Source organism: Dasypus novemcinctus, chromosome 14, assembly GCF_030445035.2.
Source record: "Dasypus novemcinctus isolate mDasNov1 chromosome 14, mDasNov1.1.hap2, whole genome shotgun sequence".
Classification (NCBI taxonomy): Eukaryota; Metazoa; Chordata; class Mammalia; order Cingulata; family Dasypodidae; genus Dasypus; species Dasypus novemcinctus.
In genome coordinates, this window is record NC_080686.1 from 102044114 (window position 1) to 102064943 (window position 20830).

General features: G+C 52.4%; 1 protein-coding gene across 1 annotated transcript in view; it reads right to left on the bottom strand.

The window, feature by feature from the left end:
* The window catches only part of COL22A1 (collagen type XXII alpha 1 chain), a 246506-nt gene that overhangs the window by 113144 nt on the left and 112532 nt on the right, over positions 1–20830 (bottom strand). Inside the window, exons 22-23 of the mRNA XM_058276085.2 lie at positions 16262–16315; positions 350–403 (exon numbers count right to left, since the gene is read on the bottom strand). Of these exons, the coding sequence (XP_058132068.1) occupies positions 350–403; positions 16262–16315 (108 nt within the window). The remainder of the gene's footprint in view (positions 1–349; positions 404–16261; positions 16316–20830) is intronic.

The window sequence follows — 20830 nt, forward strand, 5'->3', positions numbered from 1 at the left end:
ATCTGCCTACAGCAGAGACTTTCTCAGCTGCACCCTGAAAGTGTGGGAAGAACTACTGACACTTGCCCAAAGCCAAACCACCAACTGCTAATTGCCCCCTTCACCTCATTGCTAGAAACAACAGCCAATGTGAGACATGAGTTTAACAGGTATTTCTAATGTATGGGGCTTGAGGGCCCCCGAGCCAGAAGACTTGGGGGGCAGGCAGGGGCTGCTCCTTGTCTGTCCTTTGTCCTGCTCTCAGACAAAGAGCAAACAGGGGGCCAGACACGGAGATGCGCCTGGCTCCCAGAGGCCAGGGAATCATGACCAAAGTGCACTAGTAAGAGAAAACCAAGGCCAGGCTTACCGGGGGTCCTCCAGGTCCAGGGGGGCCCGGAACACCAGGTGGTCCTGGAGGGCCCTGGAAAGAATGAGGGTGGAGTAAGTTATGAAAAGTACACACACCAGCCTCCTGAAGACAGCTGCCCCTGGGGATGGAATAAGGGGCGGGACTCGACAAGGGGTGGGCCTTCAGCTCTACTTGCAGTGACTTCTTTAAACCAAGAAGAACACAAGCAAAAAGGAAAGATTTCAAATGAGATTTGCAAGGACAGACTAGACACCAGGCCCTTCATATTAATGCTTGTACTTATGAATCTTATTCTTGTGAAATTGAAACTTAGCCTAGTAATATGTATTGCCTAAGAGTTACCTCTTGAGAGCCTCCTTATTGCTTAAATATAGCCTCTCTCTAAGCCAAACTCACCATATAAGCTCACTACCTTCCCCCTGGTGTGGGACATGACTCCCGGGGATGAGCCTCCTGGCACTGAGGGATTATTACTGGGTGCCAACTGGTGATGCATTTGGAAAAGACCTTAACCAAAAGGAGAAAATAATAAATACAAATAAGTTTTTACAGCTAAGTGATTTCGGAGTGAGTCAGGAGGTCATTCCAGAGGTTATACCCCTACATGTATCAGGAGAATCTCACTGACTGCCAGAGTAAACAGTGTCTCAAACAGGGGTGTGCCTGAGGGCTCTAGAGACATCTAGACACTATGGGCAGGGCAGACAACCCCAGGAAATCGGCACCCTGTTGGTAGGCCTAACCTTGGAATATATGATAACCTATCTCCCCAATGTATCAGAGTTAGACTCATTTATAATTTTCCTATACATGGTTCTTCTGCTCCCCCTCCCCCCTGCTTTTTTTGAACCTATAATTAGCACTATATCTGTTAAATATATATTCGAGAGACTTAAATCTTTGGTCTGTTATACACCAGTTGAGCCCTGAATCTCAGCAGAGTTGCAGCCAACACCTACAATCCAGTTCCATCCATCCATGTCCCATGGGATCTAAACCCCCTCTCAGAAGCAGAGCAGGCATCACCATCCCCAAGACCTCAAGATTGAGGACTGAACAAACATAAGGGGAGAATGCAACTGTGGACCAAAGCAGACTTACTATTATTCTAGCAATGGAAGAACTTGTTACACTGAAATAAAGACAGTGGTCACCAGAAGTTCTGAGGGAAGGGAGAGGGAAGAATAGGTATAATATGGCACATTTTTTGGACATTAAAATTGTTCTGCATGACATTGCAGTGACAGATACAAGCCATTATACATTTTGTCAAAACCTATAAAATTGTGCAGTACAAAGTGTAAACTACAATGTAGACTATAATGTAAACTACAGATCACGGTTAGCAGCAATGCTTCAATACGTGTTCATCAGCTGTAATAAAGATTTTCTCAATTGTAATGACTGCTTCATCTCCTGTGTATAATCAAGGCCAGTGCTAAAAGTCAGATGCTATTAATATCTACATCAGTCAACAACTTAGACTTATTTTTTTAGTTTTCAATCATATACCTGCTGTGGATGCTTCATGTGCTGCCTGCAAGCCTCTTTTCTCTCATTAAATATAAAATATTTTTTTTTAAAAAAAGGTACCTTACTAATGAGGGACGTCGTTAATGGGGGAAAGTGTGTGTGTGTGGGGGGGGTGCGGTATAGGGGAATCCCCTATGTTTTCAGTGTAACTTTTATGTAATCTAAAACTTCCTTAAAAATAAAGGGAAAAAGAGTTTAAGCTGTTAATATGTTTCACATTAGCTGTCTGTTATATGATCTCTTCTGCTTTCTGTTTAAAATACTTGAGGATTTAAAGCAAGCACATAAGCATGAGCATACATGTGCGCACAGGGACTTCGGCTACTTCCCAAACACCAGTCCTGGACCAGAGCCGGCGCCAGGGCCTGGATGGCCTGGGCGAGAGAGGGCCCCTGCCCAGCCCTCTGACTCGGAAGGCCTGGGGTGGAGCCAGGCCACTGTCCTGGGGAGAGCTCTCTGGGTGATTCGGTGGAGAAGTTTGATGACCGTGCAGTAGACCCTGATTCATACAAGATGTCCATCATCCATTCTCTCCGTTTATATTGTGGGGGTGCCTGCTTTGTCCAGAAACAGAGGCAGGTCCAGCTAGTGGGCAGTAGCATCAGACAAGCCCCGCCTTCAAGGAGCAATCTGTCTTGATGGAGGCGAGGGCAGAAGCACAGATCATTATGTTAGAAAATGTTGGATAAACCTATCAGCATAGAGCAGGGAGGGAGCCCTGTGCCTGGGCAGGCATGTGGAGGGGGCAGTCAGGCTCCAAGTCCTGAAGAGGCTGGAGGAGTTAGGGAGAGGCAAGCTGGAGAAAGCCAAGTGGAACCAAGGGCTCACGGGTACCGCGGTTCCAAGCAGAAAGCAGATCCCTGCAGGAAGGGAGCAGGAGCCGGGCCGGGCGAGAGCTGGGCCGCTTCGGTCAGGGTAAGGAGAGGAGCTTCTCCATGAGGTCTTGAGAGTCACTAAACCAGCCCAAGGAGACACGCATGTCTTTGAGAAGGGCAGCTGGCACCCTGAGCGCCACAGTGTTGCAAGCCAGTGGCCGGGTGCAACCAGGCAGCAGATGGGCAGTGGAGAGGAAGTTTAAGCTTCCAAAGTCCCTATCGATTCCAGATATGCCTGGCCCAGTGACCAACCATCATCACATCATCCGTGGCTTGCATTTTCTCACGCTCTTGCATGGCAGTGTGGTGCTGTGCGTTCCGGCAAGGCTGTCCTCAACCTCCCTCTCCACCGTCGCTTCCGTCGCTGCCCGCGGTGTGTCCACACGGTCGGCAGGAGACGATGCTCTGGGCCTTTGCCGTCACAGGGCTCTCGCCCTCTACGCCCTGCCCCCGGCCACACCCCAGTCACCCCTAACCAACGCCCTAACCAGCCACAGCCTCCTGGAGCTGTTCTTCATTCCACGAGCGGAATGACAAGCCGCCTCTACCCCGCTCCAGGCCAGTGCCTCATCCTGCCCACGTCGGTCCAGGGCAGAGGTCCTTCTTGTGCCGTCTGCGTCTCCCCCAGTGACTAGCCCAGGGTGTGGTTGTCCAGCAGGTGCCCAGAAAACGTGCAGAGAAGTCAAGCGACTCCGACCGAGCTAGTGGAGGTTTGCCGAGAACATCCCGTCACCACTAGAGGACAACAGAAGCTCAAAAATGGCAAAGGGGCCCGCTCGAGAACTGTTCCCTCTTCGCCCTCTGGGGGCACGTGTGAGTCAGAAACGAGCCTGCGGTGGGACCGTTCACTGAACAGGACTTTTGGTGGCTCAGGACTTGGCTATCACTGTGGCCCGCTCACTGCTGGAGGGTCTTGGGGATAGAATTTATCCTGTAGACATGCTCTCGGAGCAGGTGCTGGCCCGAGGCCCTCCCCAAGGGTCCTCTTGAAAGGAGGGCTGGGGGAGGCGCGGGGAGGGCCGGCGGTGTGGCACCTCGCCGTCCCGGGCGCCAGCGCTGCTCGGGCTCCCTCTGTTCAGCCCTCTCGGCAAACCAGCCACGTTGACCTCCACGTGGTCTTTGAGCTGGCACAGCTACGCGGAACAGACGAGAAGGGCACACTCGCTCCAGCCCCAGCTTAGGAGGAGAGGGGTCCGCCGTGGGCAGTCTTGGCCTGGGGAGGCTGGAGGCTGAGCTGGAGACCCTCAGGACCGGGAGGAGGCACTGGCCTTCCCAGCCCGGGGTGGGCCAGGAGGCTCAGGCTTCGGGATAATAGTGGATTGTATTGTAAATGCACCAAGCAGCCACCTGCTTCGGGCGCTCTCTGCTGTGTGGCTGGGGAAGGAAGGAGCCAGGGGTGTTATTTGGAAGGGACTTCAGCTATTTTTTTTCCTTTTTTTGTATTTTTTTAATCTTTTTTTGTCTTTATTTATTTTTTTAATACTACACTTAAAAAATATTAATCCCCCACCCCCTTCACCCCACTCCTACCCCCATAGCAATGCTAAACACTAGATATGTCAACCTTAGTGCTCTCATTTTCTCTTTAGGGTTTGGCTGTGCCCCAATTATCTAAATGACCAGAGGGAACTGAAACTTTCCTTTTCCTTGTCTGTCTTCTTCTCTAAGTCGAGGGCAACTCAAGGGAAGAGTCTCCATCCTATTCCCCAGCCCAGCAGCCCGGGGCATCATCCATGCCACTTGCTAACTCTACCACAGCCTTGAGAAAAGAGTCACACAAGGGGTCTCTAGCTGATCTGCCCCTGGGCCAGCAGGGAACTTAAAGGAGGGAGTCAGGCAGGGAAGGAGGATATGGCAATGGAGAAGACAGGGCCCCTGGGGGAGAGGGTGGGACTCACTTCTCAGCACAGCCGGTTGTCTCCCTGCATGGCTGAAAGGTAGTTTAGAAATGTGGATTTTCAGGCATGCTCTTTAATACCCTTTTCATTCATGGCAACTATTTTGAGAATTAAAAAAGCTGTGCAAATCAAATAAAACACATCTGTATACTAAGGAAAGTTCCAGGATGCAATCTATGGGCTAAGATTGTTAATCGGAAAGGAACACGTTCTCGACACATAAGGTCCGAAACTAGCTCAATTTGGAGGATGACACAGGGTCCGAAACTGACACTCAATAAAGCCGGGCAATGCCTCGACCATGGGGACACTGAGGCCCAGGTGGCCAGGACATGGGGGACCCCTGTGAACTTTGGGCAAGACCCAGACTCAAATCAGCTTCCTTGAATTCTAATCCTCAGCTTTCCATGGTATTAGAGCAGAGGAGACGTCTGCCTGCAGGGGTGGGCAAGGCTGCACCGCCCCGGGCTCTCAGGCAGCCTCCAGTCCAGCCACGCTTGAACACGGCAATGTTCGCGTCCCCAAGGAGCCTTCAGGGACTCAAAGGCGAGGCAACATCTATCACAGCCAACAAAAGGACAGAGTGTCTGTGAGTGAGAGTGACGTCTGGGAGGCTGGAAGACGAGGGTGTCAGTGGGTGACGGGATGCTGGCAACACCTGCTGATGCCCTCAAGGAAGCAGGCAGGAAGAGCCTTTCCTCCTTCAAGTCTGTGCACAACCCTGAGGCACCCGGGAGAGGTTCTTCCTGGAGGTCCAGTCTGGTGGGAGACGGGGCACCTTCTTCTTGCCAACCCTTCTTAGGTATGCGCTGTGTGCTCGGTGGGATCTCCAGGTGACCCAGTCCCCACTCCCCCTAAGGTCAGAGGATATCAGAAGGGATAAAATATATGCCCATGACCTCCTAGAAAAACAGTGGGGTTTGACATCAAGGACAGAGTTTAGTCCCAGGCAGCTGTGCTATTTGAGGCAAGAGATACGATTTCACTAAAACCTGCTTTCTTAAAAGATATAGTGGGTACAATAGTACTTTCACTGCAGAGTTATTTGGTAGAACCACCAAGTTGCTGAATGTAATTAAAATAGGGAAAATGCCAACAAAGAGTGGGTATGCCGTAAAGCCACAGAAATTAGGTGAAGGCATGGCGGGGATATCAGATGCATCTCAGAAGGGAGGGCGAGCTTGGCTTTGATGGGCAAATTAGGGCCAACTAGGGCCAAACTAAAATGGGAGAGGAGAGAATGGACATTGCAGAAGAATGGAATAGCTGAGCCAAGACTGGGGGGTCATTTGACAAATGGGAACAGGCAAAGTGACTGGGACACAGAGCAAGGGGTGGGGGCAGAGGCATATTGAACTTGGTCTCAAGACTGGGGTAAGAAGAGGCAGCACAAACATGTGTCCCAGAGAGAGGAACAGGATCAGATTTATGCATAGGAAGCTACACCATCTACTCTCCTTAGAAGCCACTGGCAAAAAGAAATCCTGAAGGGACAACCAGGAAAGAGCCCAAATGGGAAAGTGGACAAGAAACACCACACTGGTCCTAGAGCAAGGGAGGCGAGAGGGGGAGGAAGAGGGGCCAGTCTGAGGAGCTCTTGGCCGTGACCCAATGCCACGACCAAGTGGACTGGGAGATGGACACCTCTGGGACCTGAGGGGGAGGGGCTTTAGTGGAAATGGGAGACCCTGCAGGGGAAGGGACAGCTTGGGTTTTGGGGTAAAGGACGATGGGTTCTGTTTTGAATGTGTGAGTTCAAGATCCCACAGGGCAGCAAAGAGACTTCCACGGGGCAACTGCGAACATTAAGAAAGTTCCAGTAAATCCAAAGATATCACTGGCTGAGGGCTGCAGGCAGGTATCAGAACACTGTGATGGAGGCTGACATGACTCAGCTTTCTTGGACCTTGTGCTTTAAGATCCCCCATGTCGATTACTACCAAGTATCAACGAACAATGCAACTGGAAAAAGACCTTGAATAAAAGGGGGAAAAGGTAAAGACAAACAAGTTTACATGGCTAAGAGACTTCAAAGTGAGTCGGGAGGTCATCCCAGAGGTAACGCTTATGCACGTCTCACCAGGATCTCATAGACAGCCAAAGTAGATACAACCAAAAATAGTGGGGCTCCTGAGGGGTCCAGAGACACCCAGGTCCTACAGTCATGGTAGATAGCTCAGGAGTTTGGTGCCTTGCCAGTGGGCCCTACTTTGGAGTTTGTGCTCCCAAGTGTGACAGAATTGGACTCAGTTGTGATTTCTCCACACATGCCTCTTCTGTCCCTTCTATCTGAACCTATAGTTGGTGCTGGAGTTGGTAGGTGTGTGTCCAAGAGACTTGAATCTCTGGGCAGTCCATGTGCTGGCTGGGTCCTAAGCCTCAGCAAAGTTGCAACACCTACTTTCCAGTTCACAGGACTCACCCAGGACAACTAACAAGGACAATCACCATACCAAGGAACCTAGAGAGTCTACAACTGCAAGCAAGAGAGTCCTATCCATCAGCCACATGGGATCAAGGCCCCCTCTCAATTAGAGGTGAAGTGGGCATTACCATCCCAGAATCCTCAGGATTTCAGAATAAAATATGAACTAGAGTGGACTTACTGGTATTCTACTATAGAATTATTGTGACTCTAGCAATGAAATAAATTATAGCATTGATGTGGAGACAATGGCCACTGGAAGTGCTGAAGGCAGGGAGAGGGAAAAAATGGTATACGATGTGGGCAATTTCGGGACTTGGAATTGTCCTGAATGACACTGCAATGACAGATGCTGGCTATTATATACCCTACTATAACCTAGAGAGTTGAGTGGGAAAGGGTGTAAACTACAATGCAAACTATAATCCATGCTTAGTGGCAATGTCCAAATGTCTTCATAATCTGCAATGAATGTACCACTCTAACGAAAGAAGTTGTCAATGTGGGGAAAAGTGGGAGGTATGGGGAGTGAGACATATGGGAATCCCCTATATTTTTTGTGTAACATTTTGTGTAATAGACGTATCTTTTAAAAATATATATATTAAAAAAAATTAAATGATCCCCCATGTCCTTGGTGACGTGACTATGGTGGGCAATGACTACAAGGAAAGTAGGCAAGCTTTTTGGGTGTTCTGATGACCTTGTAGCCAGGACCCTCTCTTTACACTCTCTTTCTCCTGAAATCAACATGAGCTGTGCCCTGAACAGAAGAGCCATCTAAGCCACATAGTTGGTAACTTTCCGAATTCAACCAGATGACTGATGCTAAATCATAGGAAAGCAGGGGTGAATTCATTTTCTGTTTCTTTCTGCATAGACTTAACCAGCTTCTGAGGCACTAGGAAGCCCTTGGCTCCCCTTCTCCTTTAAAAATCTTCTGGAATGCCAAAGATCTCTGCTTTATCTCCCCTCCTTTATAGAGGGGGTGTAAGTTTTCAGGGGACCTGCCAAGAAGCACTTGCAATTATTCCTTCAATATTTATCTTTTGGAGGGAATGGAGGGTCTCAGAAGTTGAGGAGACTCTTTCATTCAACAGAGAACAGTGCCTGCTGCCAGCTGGGGGCTCCAGAACTGGTGTGTGTGTATGTGTGTGTGTGTGTGTGTGTGCGTGTGTGCAAAGACAAATGAATCTCAGCTTTCCCTGGAGAAAGGAAACCTGTGAATGGTGGTACCCAGGACAGAAATGGAGGGAAAGGCAGGCCAGAATTCAAATGCAAGCTTCTGCCGATGCCAGGAACTCTCCACAATGCCACAGGTAAGGTGCTCTTCCTTCCTGGGCCTTGGCGTCCTCATCATGAAATGGATGCTCTGGATCAGAGCCAGTGGGAGTCAGGGTTCCAAGGACTTGGCTTAGGAGGCATGTTGTGTGTGTGCTTTGGGGGAGGGTCTCTCTAGCTCCCATCCTTATTTCACTCAGAGGAGCTTGGACTTATCTATATCATACATTTGGCTTTCATTTAAAACAAACTTTGGGTGGGGCTATGCGGGTTTGAGGGGGGCTGGGGATGGGCGGATGGGTAATATTGCCCAAAAAGTGGGGGGAGGGAGGGGTAGCATATGAACATAGGAGAGTGTCAGGTGTTGGTTGAGAGTAAAATGCTGAGAAAATCGTATCAAAATAAGAGGGTTACTTGTTTAGGATGCTCGGAGGGGATGGTCTGATGTGGGACGGGCTCCTGGGAAATGTGTGAATGCTCATTTTGCCAGAGTGGGTGGTACCATTGGGTAGAGACCCAAGTAGTGAGAGTGGGGGTGGACCCACATCCTGGGGAGGACTAATGCCATCAAACAGAGGGAACCGTATCTCTCTAGAGAAAGGGTGGCTCCCAGGGCATTGGGGCAGTTAAGTTGGGCCCTGAACACTGTTGCAAGTGTCTCTGGACGTGGCTCCTTGGGAAATGGAGGTTGGCTGTCACTGTGGGCACCAAGGGGATGGGAAAATGGATGTTAAATGTGTGAAAGCAAAGTAAATGTGGGGTAAGAGAGGAGTTTCGCGAGAGTGCACAGGGATGGATATAAAACATGTAATATTACACCATAAACATATAGGGGATGACAGACTAATAATGTTAACCATAATGTAAAACATAGGATAACTAAAAATTTAGAAAACTGTATATCCTAAAGTACGGACCACGGATCCGGTATGGACACGACATCCGGTAAGCGCGGATGTCGCCTTGTTTGAAAGCTATTGTCTCAGAGTCTGTACATCACTTTAAGTAAATATGATATGAATAAGTTATAAGAATATCACTGTGGAAGGGAAAAGGTTCTATGGTGGATGTGTGGGAGTACTGTATATTGTATATATGAATTGCTGTGGTCTAGGGCTCTTGTGAAGAGAAGTTCAATAATTAGGGAAAAAAAGAAAAAGAAAAAGATAGGATGTAGAATTTTTCCAAGTCAACACGTATTCTGTACCTGACCTTTAAACCCATCGCCTTATCCCATTTTGCTAGTAAGGGATCCTGACATTATATTGGGCTTCAATTTTCGGGAGGTTTTGGATCACAGAGTGGTTTGGCAGTGGTGGCGGAGGAATACTGGCGTAGGACACTATTGACAGGTGATATAGGGCTGACAGGGAGCTATACAGGGCATATGTCCAGGGTGCATGGTAATGTTTGGATATACTCATAGTGGCAACAATTAAAAACTAAAGCTGGGGGGGTACTGGGTTCCTGGCCGGGGGTGCTCTGTCATGGCCCCTAGGGGAGCAGTGGCAGTCCCCAGGTGCAACTGTAAGGACCAGGAAGGAATGAGGGTCCAACAGTGAGAGCATGATACTAATGACTATGCTTGTAAGCCTATATGCCTGAAATAAGAACAAGGCCTAGAGCAGCACTGTGCCTGGGAATTTCCTCCTGACAGCCTTCATGTTACTCAAATGTGGCCAGTCTCGAAGCCAAACTCAGTATGTAAATGCAATGCCTTCCCCCCAGCGTGGGACATGACACCCAGGGATGAGCCTCTCTGGCACCGAGGGATCACTACCAAGTACCAACTGATGATGCAACTGGAAAATGACCTGGAATTGAAGGTTCAATGCGGATCAGCAGAATATCACTGTCTATATATAATAACATGACTTTAAATTGCTGTTTGACCTAATGTAAGGGGGAAATGGAAAGGAGAAATGAATTTATATGGCTACGACTCTCTAAAAAAGAGTCTGGAGGCTTTCAGAAGGATTGCCCTTAAGCATAACTGAGCAGAGTCTAAGAGACAGATAAAGTAGATACAACCCCAGGTATTCGTTCCTTTGAGGGCTAAAGAGACCCACGGGTTCTATGGTCATGGCAGATGGGGTTTACTGCCATGGCAGATGGCCCTTCTTTGGAGCCGGTGTTTCTGCGTGATGGAGCTGGACTCAGATGGGATCTCTTTGCACAAGAATTTCATGCTACTTTACTGGAATTGTAGTTGGTGTTGGGGTTTAAGATATATTTAGGGGATTTGAATCTCTGGACTGACAATATGATAGCCAGGCCCTGAGCCCCAACAGACTTCAGCTCCTACAATCTGATTTATTGGACTCACCTCACTCAGCTAAGATGGAGTTGAAGAAGGACAACCACCACACCAGGTAGTCTAGAGGGCCTACAACTGAAAGCAAGAGGATTGCATCCAGTATCCATGTGGAATCTGAGCCTCCTCTTGACATAGAGGTGCAATGGACACAACCAATCCAAGGTCCACAGGGAAAAGGTGGCATTGGAGTGGGAAAAGTGGACATGGTGGCTGATGGGTATGGGGAATGGCAGGAAGAGATGAGAGGTGGAGGCGCCTTTGGGACTTGGAGTTGCCCTGGATGGTGCTTCAGGGGCAATCACCGGACATTGTAAATCCTCCCAGGGCCCACTGGATGGAATGTGGGAGAGTATGGGCCATGATGTAGACCATTGACCATGGGGTGCAGAGATGCCCAGAGATGTACTTACCAGGTGCAATGGATGAGTCATGATGATGGGAGTGAGGGTTGCTACGGGGGGAGTGGTGGGGTGGGGGTGGTAGGGTTGAATGGGACCTCATAATTTTTAATGTAATATTTTTACAAAATCAATTAAAAAAAAAAAGAAGGAGAAGAAAATAAAACAAATCATTTGAAAAACACTGGAGGAATAGATTGTGAAGCTTTCTCCCCTGCCGCCATGTGAGGAGTGAGAAGTAATAAAATAATCAAGGGAACATCCACCATTTCCCAGCTGGATTTTAAGACCAAAGAGGGCGGGGGCCAGGTCTGGTTTTGATCATTTTACTAGGAGAAGAGGTAGAGTGGAAAAGGTGGAGGGAGAAGGGGAGGAGAGGGAAAGGCAAATAATTAAGGAGTGCCCACTCTGCTGGGGTCCCTGGTCCTTGAGACACTACGAGCTGGTGAAGAGGTGGGCTGAGGGAGAAAACAAACTCAGAAAAGCAAGCAAAAAGGACAGTTTTGGATGCTATAAATCCTAGAGGTAAAATAAGTAAAAACGTGATTGTGACTAAGCCTCCCTGGAGGGTGAAACTGAGGCTCAAATGACAAGAAGGGGCCAGGAAAGAAATAAAAGTAAGAGCAAGGGCCTGAGGTGAGAAGGAGCCGCATGTGTTTCTGAGAAAGAGAGAAAGTCAAGGCGAAGAAGCTCACGGAAGGAGAGGGAGCAGCGCAGAGGGCATGGGCATGCCAGAGGCCCAAGGACTGATGCTAGTGGCTGCGGGAAGCCCCAGAGCTGACGCCCGCAGCTCACTAGGAATGTTACGTGGCAGAGGGACGGTGGAGAGAACAGGAGAGAAGTTGGAAGGCAGGGACCGTGTTTCAGGGAGCACAGGGGACGACGATGGGCTGGTCTGGGATTTAGAAGTGGAGAGAGTGAGGATGGGTTTGATTCTGGGTGTACTTTGAAGACACAGACAGGACTGAGCAGCAGATTGGTTATGTGGAATGAAGGAAAGAGAAGAGTCGGGGCAACATCTGTGTTTTGTCCTGGACATCTGGGTGGAGGGGGCACCACTACTGAGATGGGGGCCCTGAGAAGGAGCCGCTTGGAGGAGGGGGTGGGAGGCAGTCGTTCTTGTCATTGATAAGTGTCTGACACCTGTGATGCTTGCAGGTGGAGCAGCCAGGGGGGCGGGGGGTTCTTCAAGGCTGGAGCCCAGGGAAGAGCGTGTGAAAGGATTGGGTGGGCGCTGCACAGACAGAACGTAAAAGCACACCCTGCCGGGGTCATGGGAAGGGGTTGGACAGTCCCATGGCTCTTTTCTTAGCTTTCGTTTAGAATTTTGATAGAGCTGGAGGAGAGCGCAAAGAAGACTCACATTGACCACCTAGAATGTAGCAGGAAAAGCAGGGTTCTGTGTTGCGAGAGAGAAGGATGTGTTTCAAGAAGGGTGGAAATGGCCCTTTGAGAGGTCAAGTAAGATGAAGCTGGAGAATTACGGTGTTTCCTTGGTAAGCCCTGGTGGCCTCGACAAGGGTTGCTTGGTGGTTTGCTGAGACGAGAGCAGACATAAATGACCCGGGGACAGACTCACAGGGGAAGAAGTAGAGACCGAGCAGAAATGATTTTAGGGTTTTGCGGTGAAGGGAACAGAGATTAGCCGGTAGCTGGAAGGAATCTTGGATAGAGTGGGTTATTTTTAAGATGTGTCTCACACGTGTGCTGATAGGAATGATTCAGTAGAGAGGGTGTGAGGCTGATAAGCACTGGAGGGAAGTCTTTGAGAAGACAAGGAGGGCTGGGACCCAAACACAAGTGTTGGAGTCGGCCACAGTTGGAGCAGGGATATTCGTCCAGTGCAGCCCAGGAAGGGCAGAGCCTGTGAGCACAAACGCAGGGCGAAGAAGGCTGGAGGTTTTTGGAAGTGTGCCAGTTTCTCTGGTCCTATTTAATCTGTGGAGCACAGGGCAAGGCCACCAGCTGAGCAGCAGGGGAGGTGGGTGGAGGATGTTGAAGACGTGAATACAGACAAGAGGGTGTGAAATGGTCAGCTCTGAGGACCAGAGGGCAAGTGACTGCCTGTCAAAGTTGAATCTGCATTTACAATCATCTGTGGCCCCACATCTGAGGAGAGCTGAGTCGGCATTTATGATGTCCCCCAGCCATATCTTGGGCCACAGAGAAGGTCTGTGTCCCAATACGGGAAGGAGTAAAATGAGTATACACAGGGGCTGCTGGAGCTTACAGAGCATCCAAGACAACCCTTTTCTTGCCCAGGTGAGAGCACTGAGGCACAGGGAGGAAACTGCTCAAGATGCCTGCGGGCACACATGGGCTTCTCTGCCTCCATTTCCAGTGCTTTCTACAGGAAACCAAACCATTTGCATGATCCGGTGTCCAAGCCCTGAGCAAAGAGCGGAATGGACGCCGTGACAGCTCCTTCCAGGGCAGAAGCCCCATACGGGGTTCAGTTCCTGTCTCCTAAACCATGAGCTTCCGAGTCACGATTGAGCCCTCAGCCCCCAGCCAGCATCTGCCACACTCTGTCCTTTCCACAGATATTTGTGAAATCACGAATTCCTTGCTTCATTTCTTCAGGGAACCAAGAGACGGGCGGACAGGAATTTAAGTTTGGACCCTCACAGGGTTTCTGACCTGGGCTAAATCTCCTGTCTGCTATTCTAAGGCTTGGATTAAAGATTATAAATTAGAAGGCTAATTTTAAAAGTAATTCTACTTTAGTATTTAGTGTATGGCAATGCCAGCGTAAGGAGACGATGGCCAGGTTCAGCTCCTTGGTCGCCCCAGGCCCCCTGAACAGATCCCCCGGCTGTGCCAGGTGGACCGGGGAGCCCTCCCTCGGCTCTCTGGAGCAAGCCCAGCCCATGGGGGGCCTTCACCAACGTTAGTTCTCTCTCTCTGTCGTTGCGCTTTAAGAAAAAGGCCTAAGCAACCAAGTAGTCTAATTGTTAATGAGAGGCAAATTAGCCAATAGCTCTAAATGTTAACAACAAATACATGGCTGCCTTAATTATTACTAATGAAAACAACTAAGGAATGCATCTATTTATTAATTAACAAATCAGTCTAATCATTATTTATGAAGCAACATTCGCTCCCTCTGACACCATGCTGACTAGTTATTTAATATGCTTACTAGTTACAATAATGATGCCTAAATAACCAATTTACCTAATTATTACTAATAAAGGAAGGGTGATAATTATTCATAATAACCCCCTCGTTCTGACTGGAGTAGATTCACGAAGCTGGATGGGTTCTGAAGATGCATGAAAATTACTTGCATAAATTAGCACGGCAATCACACTCTAGGTGCGCCTGGCAAACATTGGCTGGTTTGGGAAGTTGTGCCCCATTGGTGAGGGCTCTTCTGATGGGCTCTGAGGGCGGGGGCGCAACCGTAAGGAGTGCTGGCCTCGGGGGCCTCTGCACAGAGGCCCAGGCCGTGAGACCCCCGCCCACCACCATGTGCCCCACCTCTTCCAGGGGACTTCTGTCCCTGGTGCGGCATCAAGCAGCACTGCCTCTGCCAACACACCAGGCCAGAGCAGCGGCTTTAGACTTCATATGGGGACGAGCAGGGAGCCTCCTGCGATGAACGGACACAACTCCACATGGACACGGCAGTGTCTGACCAGCGCAGAACCGAGCGCCCACTCCCCGTCCCTCCTGTTCCCGGGCTGCCCCTTCAGGAGCTCTCACCGTGGAACAGCCCTTCGGGTTCTGGATCAGCGCAGGGACTCTCCTCCAGGCCTCTGCCAAGCCCCGAGCCCCGCCCCCCCCCAGGGCTCAATGCACCTGCTCGTCTGCCTCTACCTGCACCTGCCTCTTTCCAGCCTGCAGCCGGTTTCTCAGGACAGCTTTGATTTGACATCCCTGGAGCCCAGCGTGGGATCTGGCATCCAGTGGGTACTTAATACCTGCTGCTCGAGCCATCTTTAAGGACACAACTCAGTGGCGTCAGTCCCTTTTGCTGTTCTGCTGCCATCACCACCCTCTGTGTCCAAAACTTTGCTACCCCCAAACAGAAACTCTGTCCCGCTTAGGCAGACGCTCCCCATTCCTCCCGTCCCCAGTCCCTGGGCTCCTCTAACCTCCTCCCGTCTCTATGGATTTGCTTTTCCTGGGTATTTCATGTAAGTGGAATCTGCCATCCTGTCCCTTCGGGTCTGGCCTACTGGGCTCAGCACATGCTCTCAAGGTCTGCCCGTGCTGAGACGTGCACTCATTGTGATTTTCAATGAATGATAACACGGAGGCCCAGGCGGTTAAGTATCTTGCCCACCTGCCCAGCAGGAAAGGGGCGAGGGTGGGATTTGAAGCCGGGTCTCCCTGCCTCCCTAACTGTGCATTCCCAGGCGGGGCTCCGGGGAATTTCCTGACCCCGAGGGGCAGGCCTTTGCTGCAACTCAGCCACACCAGGGCACGGGGAGGGGCTCCAGGTGAGGCCGATTTACCAGTAAAGGGAACTCAGAGAGTTCAGGGGCCGAGGCCACCTGGGGAGTGAGGGGCTCGGGTTCCAAGCCCGGTGTCCATGCCCTGCCCCTGGGGTGGTGGTGGTGGCACCCACGGGGCCACACCAGCAAAGACACGTGCGAAGCTCTGCAGGAGCCGAGGAGCTGGGCAAAGCATGGGCCCGAGGAGGTGGCCGTGGAGCTGAGTCCTATAAGACGGTGGACCCCTGGGAGAGAGATGGGGGACAGGGTAGGACGAGGGAGAGTGGCCAGGGGGAGGGCAGCATGTGCCTAGGAAGAGCGACGCCTCATTTTACAGAGGGGAAACTGAGGCCCCAAGAGGGCAGGGGCCTGGCCCAGGTCACCAAGTCGTGGAGTCCGACTGAGACCAGAGCACGGGGCCCCTGCCCCCTAGATGCTGCCCGTCCTCTCGATGCGCCTGGCCCCCTCACCAGGGTCCCCTCTAGGTCCCAGCTGGCTGCCCCTCCACCCCCGGCTTGGTGCACAGGGATGTGGCCCCACAGAGCACCCCTGCACACGCCCCGTGTCCACATGCCTGGGGGCCCCTGAGGTCTGGCCCCTCCTGACAGCTGCACAGGGTCCCTCGGGGGAGATGGGACCTCCTCAGGGGAGCCTGCATCACCCCGGTCTCCAGGGGCCCCAGCCTCCTCCTGCCCATTTCCCTCGTCAGGCACGGGAGGAGAACTAAAGGTGGGCGTTACCTGTGGCCCCAGCGGTCCCGGGATCCCAGGTGCGCCCACTTCGCCTTTCTTCCCCTGAGTGAAAAAGAAGAAGCCACAGTTAACAGGGCGATTCGTCACCAGGAGCCGCCTGGGCGTGACCTCGTGCCTTCGGGTCTCTAATTCCCTCACTAGCGATTACGCCTCCAGGGGTGCCCTACGAAGAGCAGCTGGGCTGGGGAGAAGGGCTCGGGTTTTGGGTCCCAGCTTGTAACGTATGGTCACACACGGCTCCCGCCGCGAACTTACCGAAAGGGATACCTTAAACCCGCAGCTCACCCTGCCGTGCTCCTTCCTTAAAGGCAACTAATCTGACCCGACGGCGGCTAACCTCTGCAGAGATGGGCGCACAGGCAAGCATTGCACATGCACGCACACACGCGTGCAAGCTTGCACGCCCCCCTCTCGCTCGCTCCGGCCGCTCTCCCGTCTCCTCCGTTGATTTCTCCGTCACCTGGAGCTCGCCCTTCGATCTCCTAGGGCACCTGCCGGCGCATCCTGGTGGTTCACACCAGCGCCCGGCGAGCGGCCTGCGTTCTCTTGCCCAGCGACACAGTTTCGCCAGAAGGATGAAACAAGATTTAATGACCGCTTGGGTCATTTCCCGCCTTCTGCTGCTAGGGTCAGGCTACATGCCCACCTATCGCCAGCAGGGTGACCGCGGCGGGGGAGGGGGTCACCTGCCTTGGTAAGCCCCAGAGTGCACATCCTGCCACAAGACCAAGGTGTGTGATGTGGGTTTAATTTGCACATTGCATGGCGTAATTATGTACTCGGGACTCCCCGCAGCGGGGAATGTGGGCCTTTTTGTTTTCTTGCTTATTACTCTCCTGATTAAATAAAAGCACTGCAATCAGAAATTAGAAGCCAGCTGAGAATGTGAATTGGGCACCTATCCTGCGCAGACCCTCCTCAAGCTCTTCGCATACTTTCCTTCCTTCGTTTTCCCCGAGACAATCCTGGGGTGCTACTTTCAGTCCATTTGACGGTGGAGAAACAAGTTAGGCTTTAGGTTGATGCCACGCAGGTGACACGGCTCGGAGTGAGCTTTAACCCAGGCCACTGTGGCACTTCTCAGGACCCCCCAGGTGAGTAAAAGGGAGAAATTATACAAAATATCTCTAAACACGTCTGCTGGATGATGGTTCAGAAGGGTCGGCCGCTGCTGTCACTGGCCCCTCTGGCCGTCCCGGCTCTCGGCTCCCTGGGGCTCCTGCGTGTGGCCATTGCCCACCCCCACCTCATAAATACACACAACGCCTGTTTCCCTCCCTTGGACTGTGCCAAGTTGAGGCTGAGCCCCCCCATTGGTCACTTCCTCCTCCCCCCTTCCCTCTCCCTCTCTCCCTCCCTCTGTATCTCGCAAGCCCTCAGGGTGCACTAAACCCAGGAAACGCCCTCTGGACCCCTCTGCTCCAACCTCCAGAGGAGACCCCTCCCCGTGGGGCCTCGCTGGCCTCTGCTGCCCCCTCTCGCTGCCACTTCAGCAGCCCCCGGGCAGCGTGTCGGTCACGGGCAGATCTCCGGGACGTGCGGCTCTTAACACGCTGCCTGATCAGGGCACCAGGGTGGTGGGGCCACCCAGGAGCGGGGACTGGCTGGACGGGTGGGGGACGTTCTCTAAGTCACTGCCAGTCCTCACATCCCGAGGGCCCCCCTGGCGAGGCTGGGCTCACTGGGGCTGGAAGCGGAGGCGCTGATCAGCGTCTCTCCCCTGCTTAGCCAGCCACCCGCCCGCTCAGCCCTGTGTGCCAGTCGCCGGGGGACACAGGCATGCCCTGGCAGGACCTGTCCACAAGGAGCTCTGGGTGTCCTGGGGGTGACGGCCGCAACTGTGTGACACGCTCCAATCAGCACAGCACAGGACGGGCACGCGCGGTGCATCGGGGATGGAAAGCCTTCCTGGAGGAGGGGCTGCCGAGGTGACGCCGGGGGTGGGGAGGAAGGACAGCAACCTGTGGGGACAAGCAGGGTACAGGGAACAGAATGGGCAAATGCTCAGAGGCAGATGAGAGCAAGACATTGGCAAAGACTCTATGAAATCCAGGACAGGGACTCCATGACCGAGGGTGAGGCAGACGGGCTCCGTGGGGAGTGAGGAAGGGCCCTGGGCCAAGGGCGGCCACGGAGGGTCAAGGCTTTGGAACAACCACTGAGGACGGTGAGATGTATGCTGGCTCAGGAAGCTGCCGGCAGGAGGGAGCATGGCTGGCAAGCCGCTTCTCAACACGCCCATGACGCACGCCACGCCCTGGGCACCTACCATCATCCCTCTCCTGAACCCCACACCTGCCCTCCTTCACATGGAAATCACACACCCTTCCCTCCCCGAATCCCCACAACTACACTCCTAAAGCACACACCAGATGGGTCACATCTGCTCCAAGCCCTGGTCCCAACTCACTCGAGCCTCGAGGTCGCCCCTCCGAGCCTCCTTGCCCGCTACCCCGTCTGTCCCTCCCTTTCATTCCTGCCCTTACTCCAGCCACCCCGGCCCCCCTGCGTTATTCCTGAACATTCCAGGTACATTTCGCGCTCGCGTCTCGCACGGTTTTCCTTCGCCTGGACCGCCCAGCACGTTTGCGGGTCCGCCCCTCGGTCCAGCACATGTGCGGCTGTCCTCCGCCCAGGTGCCCAAGGTCAGAGTAGCTTCGCGGCCCCGCCTGGCCGCAGCAGGCCCCCTGGCCGCAGCAGGCCCCCTCGTCCTGCCGTCTTTCCCACAGTTGTACCCGCACCACATGTGCTGCTTACGAATGTGCAGGTGTTGCCTGCCCACAGTCGCTGGGCGGTGACCCCTGAGAGCAGTGGCTCGGTCTGCCTTTGTTCAGGCTGTACCCCAGGGTGCAGGCGGTGCCTGGCACACCCGGTGCTGTTCAAACACCTCTGTGGGCCAGATGAGCCACTGTCACCATGTGAGATGACAAGGCCTGGGCCACGGCCAGGAGAGGGGAGAGAGAAGGGAGGGCGGGCAACAGGGCGACCGACTTGCAGAGAGAGTGCGTTGGCTCTGTTTAGAAGCCACGGCGGGGGGCTTATGGCATCGTTCTCCTCCCCCTGAGCTGGGCAAGATGCAATGAGGCCAGCATGAGTTTCCTGACATTCATCAGGCAAAATTCAAAGTATGGTCACAGAACCCTTCGGAAGTGAGCCAGGCCTGGGAGCCCCTTGGTCCCCTTTCCATGCTGAGCTGCTGCGATGAACACAGATCTCCGGAGGCAGCCACGAGAGAGGGAAGGCTGCCGGCTCCCCGCCCTCGGGCTGTGTGGATGAGGCAGCCTCGAGTTGCCATCTGGACCCACACTCCCTCCTCTCGATTCCAGGTTATTCCACAGGGAGTCACCAGTTAATTATAAGATGAATAAATCATTTTCCCTCAAGGTCAGGGGCATGGCCTGGCAAATAATCATCCAAATTCAAGCCTCCCTGTTGAGAGGGCAGACTGAAATGAGGGGCTGGGACGTTTAATGGTCGGTAGGAAAGGGTCAGAGAGAGAAGGCGTGTGCAGGTCTGGGCTGTGACCGAGTGGGAATGCTCACTGACATGTCAGTGCAGATGGGGTTGCACATCTGGTTCCCTCCCCTCAGCTTTGGAGGATGCTGGGAGGTCTCAGTGGCTCTGGACTTCTGCCATTGGCCTGGGGACCTTCCATGATGACGTTACTAATGCTCAAAGAGAGGAACACCTAAGAGGTATGAAATGTGTAAGGGACTTCCTTCCAATAAAGTCAAAGAAGTATACCCAGAGAGGGAGATGTATGGCAGGAAGGAGGGGCTGAGAAAGAGAGAAGTGCATCTGGAGAAGAAAAACCTCCCAAACTTCAGGGTTTTAGCAAAGATTAATAAAAGGAAGAGGGTGCTGACAGGAGCCAGAAAAAGAAGAGTATCAGAAATTCATGGTCATGGCAGTGTCACAAAGCAGCCACCCCCCAAAAACGGCAGACCCTTTCATCAGTCATAAGCTTGAGCACCCATGCTGCATCTCCAAGCCTTGGCTTCGGGTCTGCTCCTTCCATTCCTGCAGTCACCACCTCAGGAGAGGACCCTGCCTCATGCCCAGCCTCTCCCCTCCAGGCTTTCCTGGGGCAGCCTGTGCTGGCAGGTTATTCTTCCCACAGGCTAAAAGGTGCTCTTTTCAAGTCACTTGCCATCTCTAAAATAGCCAGAGGCTCTTTTTACCTAAAAGACAGAACGTCTGAACTGTCAACTTGGAGACTGCCAGGCCCTGCGATTCCAACCTGCCTTTTTAGTTTAGTGTCCAGGGCTCACTGAAGCTGCAGCTCAAGTTGCCTCTTACCTCAGTCCCAAACACCTCTTTAGGACTCCCTGCTTCTGAGATGTTGCCCACACTGCCCACAATGCCCCTTTCCCATTTGGACTTGTCAAAATCACATCCCAGTCCAGTGTTGCTCTTCCATGAAGTCCCAACAAAGATTAAAACTTCTTTGAGACAGAGATTCCCAGGTTCCACCCAAGATTTAATGAGTCAGAATCGCCAGGGGTGGGGCACAAAGCTCTAAGCAAATGGTTGTGCAGACCTGGCCACTCACTGCAA